Genomic DNA, 19,168 nt, shown 5'->3' on the forward strand with positions numbered 1-19,168 from the left:
TGCATCCCACGCCCTACCCTGCCCTGCATCCCACGCCCTACCCTGCATCCCTCGCCCTACCCTGCATCCCTCGCCCTACCCTGCATCCCACGCCCTACCCTGCATCCCACGCCCTACCCTGCATCCCTCTCCCTACCCTGCATCCCACGCCCTACCCTGCATCCCACGCCCTACCCTGCATCCCTCTCCCTACCCTGCATCCCTCGCCCTACCCTGCATCCCACGCCCTACCCTGCATCCCACGCCCTACCCTGCATCCCACGCCCTACCCTGCATCCCTCTCCCTACCCTGCATCCCACGCCCTACCCTGCATCCCACGCCCTACCCTGCATCCCTCACCCTGCCCTGCATCCCTCTCCCTACCCTGCATCCCACGCCCTACCCTGCATCCCACGCCCTACCCTGCATCCCACGCCCTACCCTGCATACCACGCCCCGCCCTGCATACCTCGCCCTACCATGCATCCCTCGCTCTACCCTGCATCCCTCGCCCTGCCCTGCATACCACGCCCCGCCCTGCATACCTCGCCCTACCCTGCATCCCACGCCCTACCCTGCATACCACGCCCCGCCCTGCATACCTCGCCCTACCCTGCATCCCACGCCCTGCCCTGCATCCCTCGCCCTGCATACCACGCCCTACCCTGCATCACTCGCCCTACCCTGCATACCACGCCCCGCCCTGCATCACTCGCCCTGCATACCACGCCCTACCCTGCATACCACACCCTGCTCTGCATACCACGCCCTGCCCTGCATACCATGCCCTACCCTGCATACCATGCCCTACCCTGCATACCACGCCCTGCCCTGCATCACCCGCCCTGCCCTGCATACCACGCCCTGCCCTGCATACCACGCCCTACCCTTCATACCACGCCCTACCCTGCATACCACGCCCTGCCCTGCATACCACGCTCTGCCCTGCATACCATGCCCTACCCTGCATATCATGCCCTACCCTGCATACCACGCCCTACCCTTCATACCACGCCCTGCCCTGCATCACTCGCCCTACCCTGCATACCACGCCCTGCCCTGCATCACTCGCCCCGCCCTGCATCACTCGCCCTGTCCTTCATACCACGACCTGCCCTGCATCACTCGCCCTGCCCTGCATCACTCGCCCCGCCCTGCATCACTCGCCCTACCCTGCATACCACGCCCCGCCCTGCATCACTCGCCCTGCATACCACGCCCTACCCTGCATACCACACCCTGCTCTGCATACCACGCCCTGCCCTGCATACCATGCCCTACCCTGCATACCATGCCCTACCCTGCATACCACGCCCTGCCCTGCATCACCCGCCCTGCCCTGCATACCACGCCCTGCCCTGCATACCACGCCCTACCCTTCATACCACGCCCTACCCTGCATACCACGCCCTGCCCTGCATACCACGCTCTGCCCTGCATACCATGCCCTACCCTGCATATCATGCCCTACCCTGCATACCACGCCCTACCCTTCATACCACGCCCTGCCCTGCATCACTCGCCCTACCCTGCATACCACGCCCTGCCCTGCATCACTCGCCCCGCCCTGCATCACTCGCCCTGTCCTTCATACCACGACCTGCCCTGCATCACTCGCCCTGCCCTGCATCACTCGCCCCGCCCTGCATCACTCGCCCTACCCTGCATACCACGCCCCGCCCTGCATCACTCGCCCTACCCTGCATACCACGCCCTGCCCTGCATCACTCGCCCTACCCTGCATACCACGCCCCGCCCTGCATCACTCGCCCTGCCCTGCATCCGTCGCCCTGCCCTGCATCCCACGCCCTGCCCTGCATCCGTCGCCCTACCACGCATCCCTCGTCCTGCCCTGCATCCCTCGCCCAGCCCTGCATCCGTCGCCCTACCACGCATCACTCGCCCTGCCCTGCATCCGTCGCCCTACCACGCATCCCTCGCCCTGCCCTTCATCCCTCGCGCAAATATAACATCGATACATGGAATAGAAATCGTGACTTAGGCGTGACGGGCAAACACTCCAGCCATTGAACTACATTATCGTCCTTTAAGAGAGAATCCTATAGTTCTTAACACGGTCTTATGATAGCGTCCTTGTAATCCAATTAACATGAGAATGTTTAAACTATTGACAGCACTTCAAGTATATGTCTAGTTTGCATCCGACCAGCACAACTGACATCATCCTCTTGTATCCAGGGGCAGATACTCAGGGTAACAAGGAGCTGCTACACAGAGGTTGTGAGGAAGCATGGTGACCATATTTCACCGGGAATGTGAACCCCTATCACGTTCACACACCAAAACAAGCATGAACTACTCATATCCCCTACCAATATCGCCATTTTCTAAGTCTAAGTCAAAGTCGTTGCCATGGAAATTCGAAAAGCATTTTTTTGTAAATCCAAAACTATCAAAGGGCACCAGTTCACCATTAGACCTTTCTATGTGCCAAGTTTGGTTAAGATATCTCTCATGTTTTTTTAGTTCTGCTCCGGAAACGAAACGTGACAGACGGTACCCATTCCTATATCCTCTTTCCACTTCGTGACGTTGGACAAAAACCAGACCGGAGAGATCGAAAACATTTACGAAATAAGGGACGTTGTTTATTATTTGAAGGGTTACACATTCCAATGTAAGGCAATATCATAACACATTCACGAACACAAAACAATATAGTAATTGGTGCTATATATAACTGTTCCTATTCTGGCTGTAAGCTCCTTATCAATCGCGTCCCACCTTCTCATGACAATCAACTGTCGTGTAGTCGTGGAGTCGGGGCAATCTCCAAGAGACTGATAGGGGCAGATAATGGACACAATGTTTGAGAGTCGTCAGCGTTACCCAGGGAACGGCGAGAAATCCCCCTCATACCTGCCAGGGAACGGCGTATACTGATAAGCTCTGCTGTTAAGGTGTGATAAAACTCAGGTACATTAGCCTGACAAGGGGGGAGACAGTTGTCACATCCGTGCTTGACAATAACGTAAAAACAAATAACGTGGCCAAAGTAAAACCGAAAAATGTCATTTTGATTCACCAACTAAGTTGACAGAATTACGCGGGTATCAGGTATGTGTATCATGCTCCCAAATGGGTTACCTTTAAGAGAAAAAAACGTATGAGTTATTTTTTCATTGTGCTTAAGGTGACCAAATTTGCTTTTCGCATCCAAAATACCTTTCTACAAAGTGTCCAATATATTGAACAAAGAAAATATATTATCCATCCAAAGTAAAAGCCACGATCTGGGTATTTGGAGAAGCAACAGACTATTACATTTTTCATGATCAACTTGTGGAATATCAAAATTGAATATCATGCTGAAACATTTCGTATATATTTATGCGTACGTCATTGATTGGAGGTTTATGTCGTCTTTAGCAATATTACACCTATATATTAGCACATACCAAGTATAGGCATTACATTTAATAGATCTTACAGGAGTCGAACTCGGAAATGTGAGTGATAAGCGAACGCACGACCCACTGGGCTATCAACCTGGTGTTTTGGAAACAGTATCAATCTTCAATGCAATAGGTCTGTATTCTCTACTTCCTGGCTTTGAGTGATTAAATGCGATCTTCTGGACTGCGACCGCCACATACACCGTAATTACATGTTTGGGGTAAATGACTTTAGCACTGGTTGGGTTGCTTCGTCACGGAGAGACGGCAATTGACTTCTCTGACGTGTATGAAATGTGTACACGAAGCGTCAGGAATGCGAACATTGTAAATTGTATCCGAAAACTAAATTCAGTGGTCACAAAGTTATTGGCTTGGGACGAAACGAATGTCATACTGATTGATACTGGTTCTTATATCGGTATAACAACATCAAATACAGAAAGGGGTATCTTACATGAATATGTGAATAGATGGGTGGTTTGTTGCCTTAACCAAACATAGACTTTCATACCATTCATAACTTGACGTGGTACATACAGGTTAGATAGAGTTAGATTGGATTGTGTAATTTTTGTACTGAATGGGAACTAGAAGATGAAATTCATCTGTGTCTTGTGTCTACACACCTAGGAAGCCAGTATTTACCCAAATATTATCGTGTTTACTATCAGTATTTAAATGAATACGACTTGTGTCTTGTATCTAACAAAGTACAACTAGAAACTTATCAACAATTGTATGAAGTATTCCTGGTTAGTGATAAACAAGTGCAATAAATAAAACATTATTATCAACATTCGCCAACAAAATTTGCACAGTTATGGTTAACAACTACAGTAAACTACGGTTATAACGAACACGCTTATAACGAACTGACGGATATAACGAACTTATTTTTTGGTCCCGACTACTTGCTGTAGTCATGCTGCATATGTACTTATAACGAACTACGGTTATAACGAACTAAAATTAGTAGTCCCTTTGAGTTCGTTATAACCGTAGTATACTGTATATTACTTCATACCAGTAAATTATTTTCACATTGGTTACTTCATCTTATATGCAGAGAACCATCCCCGCCATCAGCGTTAGTATAACTATGTCCAGGCTAGAAGCCAAGCCTGTGGCTTGAATCAATACAGATTGTCCGTTTGTCTTTGTTACTTTGAATTAATCCTAAACTTCATAAACGTCCCCAACGCATTATTCCAACTGCTACCCGAATCTACACGAACTGAGGAAAACGTGATATACAAATAACCCCGACAAAAACACGGTCAATTGTTACACACAAACAGACAGAATGGGGTTTCAAACCTTAAATGCAACAAAATTGCTATCCGTTGATCCCGAGACATTTTGGATCATGAGGTACATCCGACGAAATTAAATCCCGGAAATATATCCTTTGTTCACAGTCCGAGAGCACTGATACAGTTTCGACACGCCAGCATTCAACAGAGCATCTTCACTGTTAAACGTCAAGGACTCAAATGCTCTCCTTGTTTAACACCTATTCTCAACAAACAGCGGCGGGTCGGCGGGTTCGATTGGATGAACTGATCTCTCGGTGAGATATGTGTGTCGTGGTCCGTTTCCCCACACAATAGATGCACAGTGTATAAACCCTATATTTTCCATCTCATTTCTACCTAATTGCAGCGTGGGGTATTATACACTTAATTCTCATTGAATGAATCATCGTGCTACCCCGTACTCAGTACGAGTTTGAATTAATCACATCGAACTTAGCATCGTTGCTCAGTAGGGGTGATGCGATTGTTAACTTTCTCACAGTGACATATATCAGAATGAACTTTTAAATGACACATGTCGGTAAATAAACAGGTATTTACCTACACATTCATATAGTATAGGGGCGATCGGGTAGCCTAGATGTTAAAGCGTTCGCTCGTCACACCGAAGACCCGGGTTCGATTCCCGACATGGGTACAATGTGTGAAGCTCATTTCTGGTGTCCCCCGCCGTAATATTGCTAAAAGCGGCGTAAAATCAAACTCACTCACTCACTCACTCATATTGTATAACACTTGGAAATGTTTCCTGAGTGAGGGTTAACGCTCCTGTGAAGGAGAAGTGGCCAAAGAATAACACACACTGCAGGGTCAATCTTTACTAGTGAGTACATGCGTACAAGACCCGTGAAGATCCGGGGTAGAATAGATCTTCAGCAACCCATGCTTGCCGTAAAAGGCGACCATGCTTGTCGTAAGAGGCGACTAACGGTCAGGATCGGTGACTTGGTTGATGCATGTCATCGATCCCAATTGCGTTGATCGATGCTCATGATATCAATCCCCGGAGTGTCTGGTCCAGACTCGATTTTTTACAGACCGCCGTCATATAGCTGGAATATTGCTGTGTACGGCGTTAAACAAACAAACAAACATGCGTACTATCCATTCACAGAAGACATTGTGGTTCTCTAATCCCCACATAGTCGCCTCAAACAATAATAGAATAAGTACTTGAGAACTCTTTAACTGCATGGGGGCACGGGTGGCCCAGTCGTCTAAGGCGCCGCGATTCGCTGTGCAGAGTTGCGTCCCTTGGGCACGCCAGAAACCTATGATTATGTTTCTAGGTTTGTCAGCACCATACCCGTGCTCGTGGGTTTCAACGAAGTGGTAAACGTCTGAGACCTGCATCACTTCAGGCTTTCCTCCGACATTAAGCTGACACGTCGCGATATAACTGGAATACTGTTAAAAGCAGCGTTAAACCCAACTCACTCACTCACTTTAACTACATGTCAAACTATGCAGTTATAACGACAGAAAAGATCACCTACAGACGGCAGATAGGTTCTACCCGGTTCATCAATGGCAGTCGACAGTGTCATCGACCATGTGTCCCATATTGAACCTGATATTGTGTAACGATCTTTGAAAAAACGCGTCCGTGCAAATGAGACAGATACACGGAAGACAATGCAACAGATCGATACACACCCCGCCTGTTGGAATGTATCCAAGTCAATACACCTCTATACACTTTGCCTTATATAAAGAGTACCAGCCGCTCGCTTAAAGTGGTATTATTTGTTTGTTGTTTTACGCCGCACTCAGCAATATTCCAGCTATATGAGGGCGGTCTCTATATGATCGAGTCTGGACCAGACAATCCGATGATTGACATCATGAGCATCGATCCACACAATTGGTATACAATGACATGCATCAACCAAGTCAGGGAGCCTGACCACCGGATTCCGTTAGACGCTCCTCGCGAACAGCATTGTTGCCTTTTACGACAAGCGTGGGTTGTTGAAGAACTATTCTACCCCGGATCTTCACGAGCGTAAAGTGTATTTCACTGACAAACGGATACATAACTTTGTCAAATCTCTGAAAGATACACATATTGACCCACAGTGTAGTTCCATGTTATTACAAGGGTTTCAGGTAAAAATGTATAAAACACTTTAACGCCCCTTTTCATAATATTTCAGTAAAACCCAGCAAACCAAGGAACATAATCGGTCCAATTTGGGATTCGAACCCATGATACATAAATCCTGTCACGCCTGAATCGGCAACTTTATACCACACGTGACACCTCTAACGCCGCCCCTGAACGGTCCGCGCAGAGTGGGGGCCACAACAACGCGTTGTGCACATTGACAGTTGGCTGCACAACCCCCACCCCCGAAAAAAACCGGGGTGCGCACCAGCAATCCCCAATCGCAACCAACTCCAACAACCCACTCCCCACGGGTCTACTACCCACGTAAGAGGCGACTAACGGGATCCGGAAGGTCAGGCTCGCCGACTTGGTTGATGCAAGTTATCCTAATTGCGTGGATTGATGCTCATGGCAATCACTGGATTGTCTGGTCAGACTCGAGTATTTACATACCGCCGTTATATAGCTGGAATATTGCTGAGTGCGGCGTTAAACAACAAACAAACAAACACTACTCTGACGCATCACAATCCCCACCCCCCACCCCCACCCGCACCCCACACACACACACACACACACCCCACCCCATCAACCAAAAACACACTACTGTTCCAGGCCTGCTACCCTCAACACTGTCACCCAATCCTGCATGTGGGTCATCTGAATACACTGGGGCGTTGTATCACGACAACAGGTGATGTTCCCACATACGAGCACACGATTAAACGTTATACGGATATGTGATCTGTATAGCTGACACCAGCAAGGGCAAACCTATGAAAGAGATGCTTTCTACCCGGTTTAGTGAATCAGCTCCGAGGATTATCAAGAATTGTCGTAAATGGCATTAGAGCGACACAGGTGCACTGTGTCGGGGACATTATAACGAAAAGTGTGCTGCCACGCAGCAGGAAAGTGGCACTAAAATAGTTTTGCAATTTACGTACATATAGGCCTAAGGCATATTATCCATAATACACACGCGTGAATACAGACATATGATGGGCTAGAACTAGTCTCTGAATTGAACATATCGTACAGGAAAAAAAAAAGTTCTTAAATTATCTTAATAAACATTTAATAAAACCGAGCCCAGAGACTCTCCATTACCAGATACTGCAGAAATCTAGACTTGCCAAACATTATAGATCATTCTTCCAATCTTTCAGTTTGTAAACAGTAATAACCAATGTCCGGAGATAAATAGTACTGCTACCAGATTCAGTGGCAGAGATTAGCGACGTCACAATGGTCTGCAAAGCACTGCGCCGCAATTCCATTGTAGCGATATCTACCAGAAGATATCGCTTGATCTCAATCCAGCGATATATCCTGGGGAAGCCTGTTTTGGATGATAATATAATATATCCCACGCTTGTCCTACTTGGAATCTGCCCTAGCCTCCATTAATCGTGGCCAATATCACATTATGCACTGAAGGGGTATGTTAATTCCTTTGATATAACGCTCACTACCCATTTCAAACACATGCGTCCCGTTAGAAACTTGATACGACAGCATGTGGAGATTATGTCAAAACCAAACTGTACCTCATATTACATGTGCGTCTAAACATATATTGCCGAGTAACACGATCTTCTATCGAAATAACCTTCCACGAAGAGCGACATTAGGCTAAGCGAGTGCGCCTTATAAAACTATACACACAACCACATACCTTCACAGGCCTAAGTAAAAATCCTCACTCCAGATCGCCAGGTAAAAACTGACCACTCCTCCAACGATGACCATTGTGAAACTTGGGGTTGTCACATGAGTGTAAATATCAACAAGTAAACACGGAGATATTCAGCGTCCAATAACTCTTGTAAATAATCAATCACCGAGTTGATAATGTGTGTGAGTCCGTCGCAACCGCGGGGGCCATATTGAATACGGCGCACCCGGCCCCCTGACAATAATACCGACCTGAGGCGTGACACGGGGAGATTCTACCTACAACGGTAAATGAGTTTAGACCTGTCTCCAAACACTCAACACAGCGAGGGCATTCACAACCCAACAGCCGGTTAGACAGCACAAGACGGCTGTTTAATGAGGTTTACAGAATATACCATAGTATGGTTTAACCTGAGGCAACAATTGGAAGCCTAATGATTTAGGTCATATTCCGTTATAAGTGACATCGGGTAGGTTATGGAGACGAGAAATATGACTAGAATGTCATTATTTAAGAATGCTAGACATGGGTATGGTACACACAACCACTGGTGATTTGTCAAACGCTGTTTGTTCATTAAGACATACAGACGAGTTAGCAATGCTTCTGTCAGTGCTGACGTTGGCGACAATAAGAATAAGATTGATTTTTGTTCCATTAAATGAGCAGTTTTTCTCGACTATCAGATATAACACTCGTCGTTGTATGGATACTAACCCGAATTGTGAGTCTCATATCCTACACTGATCTTTAGTGTGATTTTCTTAAATCAATTGCTTTTAACTATGGAGCAAAATATGTCAATATAAACCAATGAAAATACCCATAACATTAAACTATGTGTAATTATCATCCACAAACCTTATGGCTAGACTGAATATCTAGGTAAATATATATACACGTAATAACACTCCACATCCCAATTCGTGCTTATTTCAATACAGCTCCTCGACGTGATACTGATGGAACACTAACAGCGGCGTAAAACTATACTCATTCACTCACTCAATACAGCTCATGGAGTACCGCCTAAGGTAAGCACGATGTTGGCCGATGTTGGCCGATATTGTCAATAACTGGGACTGAGAGCCACAAAGCGCAGGCCTCAACACAATGGCGCTAACCTGCAATACAACTGATCAGCCACGTCGAGGCCTGTAATTTACAGTTATTGTGTTCATGCTACCCGACTGAGACCGACCGAGCTGCTGCAATGACTATAACCCGTTGTTCCAGACCATTGGGTTTGAAGTATGAGAATGATTTGATAAAACTATACCAGGAATCAGCAAGCAAAACAGAGGGCAATCAGGTATCACAATAAAAGCGTAGTGAATGAATCAGGTTTTACGACGCATTTAAAAACGTTCTAGCCATATCAGCAAGTGAGTATTGTTTTACGCCGCAATATTACCGCAGTATCAGGACGGGGGACACCAGAAATGGGCTTCACACATTGTACCCATGTGGGGAATCGAACCCAGGTCTTTGGTGTGACGAGCGAACACGTTAACCACTAGGCCACCCCACCGCCCCTCTGGCCATATTACGTCGTTGGAGAAAACGGGGTGGGGCAGTGAGAAGGGGCTTCATTTGGGGTATAGAATCCACTACTCGATGTGAAGAACAAACTTTTAACTACCATCTACCCACCACCATAATCACCGCCATTACTGTTACACAATAGAACAGTGTCCATTTGACACTGCGTGCGTTCATTTACAAAACCCTGGACGACTCTGGCGACGATCAAAGTTATGTTTGTTTGTTTGTTTGTTTGTTTAACGTCGCAATCAGCAATATTCCAGATATATGACGGCGGTCTGTAAATAATCGAGTCTGGACCAAACAAATCGGTAATTGACATCAGGAGCATCGATCCACGCAATTCGGACACTGACATGCATAAACCAAGTCATCGAGCCTGACCACCCGATCCCGTTAGTCGCCTCTTACGACAAGCATAGTCGCCTCTTACAAAAAGCATGGGTTGCTGAAGACCTATTCTACCCCGGATCTTCACGGATTGAACCCAAGTTAACCTCGGTTGACCAATATTAGCTCATGTTAACTGATTTACGTCATACGTCGGTTAACCTAAGTTGCCCACACCTACTGAACCCCTGGGGTGCGGTACTCTGGTTAGCAGCATCCGAGTGACGTCATCGTTAAACCCAATTAGTTGCATATATTGATTCGATCAAGATAAGAGTTTAACTAAACAAAATTAACCAGGTATTATAAGCATATTTGTATTCTGATATGCGTCAGGGACATTCTACTTTTGATTGATGATATAAATACTTTAAAATCAATCATGCAACTTTGATGATGATTTTGCATCTCGATTGATGTTTAACGTGAAGTTTTAATTTCCCTGTCGTTTTAGATGCAATAAAAAGAAAAAGATACAATGGAAACTTTGTCAAGCAACGAAACACTTGTTAACTTCTCTAGTTGTATGTTATAGCAATGGCTCGTATTTCTCCTTCTGGCGGCTATCATTATAACCAAGGTTGCATTTAATGTGTTTTATTTTGCGTACTGCCCTGAAATCTCCTTGATTAACGCTGGTTGACAAAGGTTGAATCTAGTCAATCCTTGCTGCCACACATGTGCAGTAGTAACCTTGGTTGACTCAGGTCAGACAAATGTTACGCGCCTGGTATCAACACCCCTCTCCCCACCCTCAGTTACTATATGACCAGTCAGGCACTGTGACGTCATACGGAGTCGCGGGAGGCATAAACACTCAGGTAACGTCGGGAAGAACGTTCGGTTACCTCGGCCTATTGATTAAAATTCTGGTTTCGAGTTTCACATTCCAGAGCTAAACGTGATTGTCTCACGGCACGGAGTTTTTTTAACACTTACAAATGCCTGTCATGTTGTTTCCTATGGCTCCCTCTCTTGACTCGCGTGTATTATTCGATTGCCTTAGTTGATGGTTAAATAATGTCCGATTTTCGTGCTGAGACCAAGTCCAAGATTTTAAGTTTAACGTAAATCCCTCTGTGAATTGTTTGTTTTGTTTGTTTGTTGTTTGAAACCGCCCTGACCAATAGTGCAAATATTAGAGTCTGGGCAAGATTATTCAGTTATTGACACCATATGCTCCTATATATCTACGCAATTGGGATATAGAGACATGCATTAACCAAGGCAGCAAGCCTGACCACCCGATCCCGTATGTCGCCTCTTACAAGAATGGGTTGCTGAAGACCAATTCTAACCGGGATCTTCACATTAGGGTTGAAATTGTTGGATACGTGAAAATAGCAGCAATGGTCATTAGTTCACCTATACATGATAGCGACGTGTAAATAATCTCGTCTGGACCAGAAAAACCAGAGACCGAAAACATGAGCAACTATTTACGTCATCGGGGTAGGATTACAGGCAATCAGCTACGCCACAGAGCGTGACCAACAAATACCCATTTTGGTTCGGAAACAGAGGTGATGAGCTAAATTGCAAACAATCGTTGCCCATATTTGTAGAGGGTGTGTAAGATCTTACACTGCCTTTTGTGCATTGCCGGCATGAACAGCTAATGCTTAAACCACTTGATTACCCAACCGTTCATAATCGATGCCAAGAATTATATGTGAACTTGGATTTGTTCGTTTAGAACTATAAGTCATAAATACCCACGTGTGTAACGAGTGTAACTAACGACGCTTCTCATGTCATGTAATGAGGCGCTGATATTAAGGGAAGTAACTCTGTCATATTACCTTGAATCAGAGAGAGTAGTGTCCCTTGGTCTTGGTCCCGGGGAGGCCGAACGTCGACTTGGCGTCGGCGGTCCCTGACTTGTTTTGGGAGTGGGAAGTTTTCGACCCCCATGAGACACCGGGGACGGACTCCTGAGTCTGGAGGGTAGGGGAGATTTCCTTCCAAGTTGACTAGCATGCTGGTTTGATTGACAAGACAATTGTTGAGGGGTAGGAAGCTTCCGGGACACCGGACCAGGGGATTTACTGCGAATGACGGAAATGGAGGAAGTTTTTGAAGACACTGGGCCCGGCACGGACATTTTCCGCGGCGACTTCATCGTTGAGGTCCCCCCGGGAGTAGGGGTGGTTGTCCGTGGGGGCGTGGTTCGAGACGGAGTGGATCCACGACGCGCCTGAATTAGGCGTTGACTAGGGCCTGGACGATGGTGACCTGGAAGGAAAAAGAATCTCAAGGTCATTACTTAATCAATGTCAAGGCGAGGGTGTTATGCGATGAGGGTAATTTTGGGCGAAGAATAAGCAGCTTATCTCGGAGGGATTTGTTTTCCTTCCTCAGCATGAATATCTCATTGTCGCAGGCATGTTGAAGGGCGGCATCGGTTTAATTCTTTACTTGTTTCATTCACAGCCACTAAGAACAGGCCAATCCCCGGCTTCGCGTAATACCGCTGATATTGACAAATGACTTCAATTATTTTGTTCTACTGGAGCTGTGTTGAAATAAGCTTAAGCATTTTGCCAATTGAGTTCCCGTGACTGCAATGTTTCACGGGGGGCTACTTTTGCGGAATGCACGACATCAAACACTTTCATTTTATCGCCCTGTTTCAACATTTAAGGGCAAACGACACAAGAGAATGTCTGCTGTGTCAGATGCACAGGCCCATAGGCCCGCGGCTGCGTCATACCAAAGTACGTTTAAATGTGGTACAAGCTTGTTGTTACCCTGCCTGGCGTTCAGCATTAAGGGGATAAAAAATGGACTGGACGATTCGGAGTCGGTATACTGTATCGGAGCGGGATTTCCATGATAAACTATGGTATGGTTTCTCGGTGGGCTAGCGCTGTAAAAATGGCAATGGTCTACACCCATCCACACCCACACACACACCCACGTGCAAGTACGTCGCAAAATAAGTGCAGTAATCTTGAACGCGACGTTAAACCCCATTTCACCCAAACTCATGTATCACACAGTTCTCTATTGTCATTTGTTTTATTGCGTTGTTTTATTGCGTTGTATTGTACTTCACTAAAAGTGTTGTCAATTTTTTTACTGTACTGTTCTGCACTGTGCATGTGTTGTACAGTATTACAAAGTGTTGGATTGTACAGTTTTCTATCACCTTGTACCTATTGTAATATCCCTAGTTTCCAGGACAAACTGCATGTCCAGGTAAATATTGCTATACCTACATGTCCAGGTAAATATTGCTATACGTACATGTCCAGGTAAATATTGCTATACGTACATGTCCAGGTAAATATTGCTATACCTACATGTCCAGGTAAATATTGCTATACCTACATGTCCAGGTAAATATTGCTATACATACATGTCCAGGTAAATATTGCTATACCTACATGTCCAGGTAAATATTGCTATACCTACATGTCCAGGTGAATATTGCTATACCTACATGTCCAGGTAAATATTGCTATACCTACATGACCAGGTAAATATTGCTATACCTACATGTCCAGGTAAATATTGCTATACCTACATGTCCAGGTAAATATTGCTATACCTACATGTCCAGGTAAATATAGCTATACCTACATGTCCAGGTAAATATATCTATACCTACATGTCCAGGTAAATATTGCTATACCTACATGTCCAGGTAAATATTGCTATACCTAAATGTCCAGGTAAATATTGCTATACCTAAATGTCCAGGTATATATTGCTATACCTACATGCCCAGGTAAATATTGCTATACCTACATGTCCAGGTAAATATTGCTATACCTAAATGCCCAGGTAAATATTGCTATACCTACATGCCCAGGTAAATATATCTATACATACTGTTCCAGGTAAAAATAGCTATACATACAGTTCCAGGTAAATACAGCTATACATACAGTTCCAGATAAATATAGCTGTATCTTCATGTAAAAATAGCAATACAATCATGTCCAGGTAAATACGGCAATACCCACATGTCCAGGTAAACAAGACATATATACCTACATATCCAGACAAGCAAAGAATTTGCTACTTGCTCAGGTAAACACGGGCATAATTACATGTCCTGGACAGAACATGCATACATACATGTCCAGGTGAACACGACATGCCCAGGTAAACACGACATGCCTAGGTAAACACGCCAGCAAGTCAGCCCACTATCAAACCAGCCTCGGATAATGATAAAACATTGTAACACAGGCTTACAGATAATCAACTCGGAATAAAACCCAGGGTCAAACGGCAAATCACAAAAGACCACTGTCAACATTTCTTTTTAAAAAAGGCCTGCCACCTTTACGGAGTCAAAGGAGGCCAGTGTCACCCTGACTCGGCAGAATTGATCAAATATTAGACCAACGACCTGGTGTATTTCACAATTCTGAATAAATAAATCGCGGCGAAGTTCGAAAAATCAACCGTCTGGCTTGATCGGCGCATACTGACAACATCGACAGCGGGGGTCGAGATTGCTGATCAGCGAGGACGGATCTGACTGTATAAAAGTACAATCGGAGTGTGGCGTGTTTGTGTGGTGCAGTATGGCTTATGTCAAAGGTATGACTCACTGATACATATATTCAGTTATATAAACAGCCAGGGCGCCTACTGGAATGTTATCTAAGACCTTCGAAAACAAGGGTTTAGGTTTGTAGATGTGGGAGTGTAAAATCTGTCAAATCTAACCGACGATGTCGGCAAAAAAGCGGCCGTATTTGTGGGTTGGCTTTTTTGTTGTTTAACGCCGCACTCTGCAATATTCCAGCTATATGACGGCGGTCTGTAAATAATCGAGTCTGGACCAGACAATCCAGTGATTGACATCATGAGCATCGATCTACGCAATTGGGATCGATGACATGCATCAACCAAGTCAGCGAGCCTGACCACCCGATCCGGTTAGTCGCCTTTTACGACAAGCATAGTCGCCTTTCACGGCAAGCATGGGTTGCTGAAGACCTATTCTACCCCGGAATCTTCACGGGTTCGTATTTGTGGGACAATTTTTGTTATTTTTACATTCATTTTAGGATTTGTTTGTTTTGTTTGTTTTTTGTTTAACGCCGCGCTCACCAGTATTCTAGCTACATGACGGCGGCCTTTGAATAATCGAGTATGGACAAGACAATCCAGTGATTGACATCATGAGCAACGATCCACGCAATTGGGATATGGTGACATGCATCAACTAAGTCAGCGAGCCAAACTATGTCTTGGCAGTTTCCTGTGCTTGGAGACACTAATATCCTATCTTCTCTGTTCTGAAAGGGAAAACATTCGCTCCCCTGCACCCTAACACAGCTGAGGCACGTAGAAACGATGCCACAGTTTAACATGGATATCCCACTCATTATACTGATTCAACAACCCATGCTTGTCGTAAGAGGCGACTAACGAGATCGGGTGGTCAGGCTCGCTGACTTGGTTGATGCATGTCATCGTTTCCCACTTGCTCATGACGTCAATCTGTCTGGTCCAGACTCGCTTATATACAGACCGCCGTCATATCGCTGGAACACATCTTCCCGAGGCAAGAGAGTTAACTGACTTTAAAAGTCCAGTTTCCACCCTTATGGAATCCCTGGGCTCGATCGTAGCGCCACCAGTGGCTATTACCAGCTATGTCCCTTCTAAGCCTCTCCTATTGACCAATCAGATTCCACCTCTTGTATCACTTGCGTTTGCTTCACACAAAATGGTGGTGCCCAGTCAAGACGATCTGATCGACCATCAAGATCTATTTTGTGATACAACGGCTCTTACTTCGCGAAATGCATCAAATCACGCGAGCACCTTGATTAAAAACATGAAAAGATTTGGAAAATATCTGCTGACAACGAGTTGGCGGTGCACATGCTTTGCAAATCCTGCAATCGACCGAAATCTGCACGACAGTTTACGAACCGGATTTCGATTTCGGTGCGCGATTTTGATTGAACTATGCATAGACTCGTTAGTCCAGCCAAAATGTAACTCCATGATACCAGCCTAGTTCGGCAAGGGTGGAAACTGGACTTTTATAGTCAGTTGACTCTCTTGCCTCGGGAAGATGCTGGAACATTGCTGAGTGCGGCGTTAAACAACAAACAAACATAATAGTGACTCTGCTCCGAGCCTTTTAGGGCTCGTTATATCGCCTTAACTCGAAGCGAAAGGCAGCGTAACAACAAATTCCATAATTTCAGCGGATCGAACCACAGACGTGCCTCACCCCGGACAGAGAGGAAACTCCGCATTATACTAATCAGTACCAACACACGTTCACGTGGAATTCACAACCACCGAATCCTTGCCCGGCTAAGGGACGCAACTTGGTCCATATATACGCACTACATATATTTATGATGAACATTAAATCGCAAGATATATTACGTAAATGCATTCTCTCCCATTAATAATAAACATAAACCTACACCACAATCGCATCCTATCAATATGAATGTATCACGTGATGCCCTCAATTCCAACATCATATCGTGTCAGCATATTAAAAGATAAATATGAATTCTTTAAAAATTGTTGTCGTTAAATCCTGATTGAGACGCAGCATATACGCCACTATACCTGAGCACTGTTGCCATATAGCAATACACGACCAGGCTGCTATACTCTAGTCGGCTGACGCTGCGTGTTCCACTACTCCACTCCTGATTGCAATTGCCCTGTCTGCAGACTGAGCTGGCTGCGATTGATAGGGACCCAGTGTGCGACCATTGTTACCGAGCAATCATCCAGTGTTGATCGATCGCAACACTGGGGCATATTAGAACACAAAGTGTGAAATGACGCAATTGCGATTAACTGCTCTGGGCTGGCATGATAGATCAGGCATGACATAATCAGGGCGAACCGGGATTCGAACCCACGATCATAAGTTGCTGGCACGCTCAAGGGACGCAACTCTGCACAGACGACTAAGTCCCTGGGACTTTGAGAAAATGAGTGAGTGAGTTTGGTTTAACGCCGTTTTTAACAGTATTACGGTTATATCACGGCGTTTCAGCTTGATGTGGGAGGAAAGCCCGAAGTGATGCTGGTCTCAGACGTTCACCACTTCGGTGAAACCCACGAGCACGGTGCTGACAAACCTAGAAACACAAGTATTTGTCACAGAGTGACGAAATATCCCCCGCCTGTACACCATAGTACCAAATATGAAGACAATCCAGCGATTAGTTCTTGAGATATTGTGGCAACACCGTTTTCCAACTCCAAAAACAGATTTGCCTGCTGTGACCTTGAAAATGGGGTCAAGGTCACCAAATCTGACAGGTGTATGCGGTGTCTGTATATACACTATAGTTCCAAATATCAAGACAATCCAGCGATTAGTTCTTGAGATATTGCGGCAACACCGTTTTCAAACTCCAAAAGCAGATATGCCTGCTGTGACCTTGAACATGGGGTCAAGGTCACCAAAACCGACTGGTGTCTGCGGATTCTGTATATACACCATAGTTCCAAATATGAAGACAATCCAGAGATTAGTTCTTGAGATATTGCGGCAACACCGTTTTCCAACTCCAAAAGCAGATATGCCTGCTGTGACCTTGAAAATGGGGTCAAGGTCACCAAAACCGACTGGTGTCTGCGGAGTCTGTATATACACCATAGTTCCAAATATGAAGACATTCCAGAGATTAGTTCTTGAGATATTGCGGCAACACCGTTTTCCAACTCCAAAAGCAGATATGCCTGCTGTGACCTTGAAAATGGGGTCAAGGTCACCAAAACTGACTGGTGTCTGCGGAGTCTGTATATACACCATAGTTCCAAATATGAAGACAATCCAGAGATTAGTTCTTGAGATATTGCGGCAACACCGTTTTCCAACTCCAAAAGCAGATATGCCTGCTGTGACCTTGAAAATGGGGTCAAGGTCACCAATATTGCGGCAACACCGTTTTCCAACTCCAAAAGCAGATATGCCTGCTGTGACCTTGAAAATGGGGTCAAGGTCACCAAAACCAACTGGTGTCTGCGGAGTCTGTTACCTTGAAAATTAAGTTAATGTTACCTTGAAAATTAATTTAAGGTCACGAAAACCGACTGGTGTCTGCAGAGTCTGTATATACACCATAGTACCAAATATGAAGACAATCCAGAGATTAGTTCTTGAGATATCGCGGCAACACCGTTTTCCAACTCCAAAAACAGATTTGCCTGCTGTGACCTTGAAAATGGGGTCAAGGTCACCAAAACTGACTGGTGTCTGCGGAGTCTGTATATACACCATAGTTACAAATATGAAGACAATCCAGAGATTAGTTCTTGAGATATTGCGGCAACACCGTTTTCCAACTCCAAAAGCAGATATGCCTGCTGTGACCTTGAAAATGGGGTCAAGGTCACCAAAACCGACTGGTGTCTGCGGAGTCTGTATATACACCATAGTTCCAAATATGAAGACAATCCAGAGATTAGTTCTTGAGATATTGCGGCAACACCGTTTTCCAACTCCAAAAGCAGATATGCCTGCTGTGACCTTGAAAATGGGGTCAAGGTCACTAAAACCAACTGGTGTCTGCGGAGTCTGTATATACACCATAGTTCCAAATATGAAGACAATCCAGAGATTAGTTCTTGAGATATTGCGGCAACACCGTTTTCCAACTCCAAAAGCAGATATGCCTGCTGTGACCTTGAAAATGGGGTCAAGGTCACTAAAACCAACTGGTGTCTGCGGAGTCTGTATATACACCATAGTTCCAAATATGAAGACAATCC

General features: G+C 45.4%; 1 protein-coding gene across 1 annotated transcript in view; it reads right to left on the reverse strand.

Annotated features, from left to right (window-relative positions):
- The window catches only part of LOC139472263 (GAS2-like protein 2), a 111,719-nt gene that overhangs the window by 10,191 nt on the left and 82,360 nt on the right, over positions 1-19,168 (reverse strand). The window contains exon 4 of the mRNA XM_071254669.1: positions 12,244-12,676. Coding sequence (XP_071110770.1) covers positions 12,244-12,676 — 433 coding nt within the window. The remainder of the gene's footprint in view (positions 1-12,243; positions 12,677-19,168) is intronic.

This window comes from Haliotis cracherodii, unplaced genomic scaffold, assembly GCF_022045235.1.
Source record: "Haliotis cracherodii isolate W230 unplaced genomic scaffold, xgHalCrac1.p SCAF_24, whole genome shotgun sequence".
Classification (NCBI taxonomy): Eukaryota; Metazoa; Mollusca; class Gastropoda; order Lepetellida; family Haliotidae; genus Haliotis; species Haliotis cracherodii.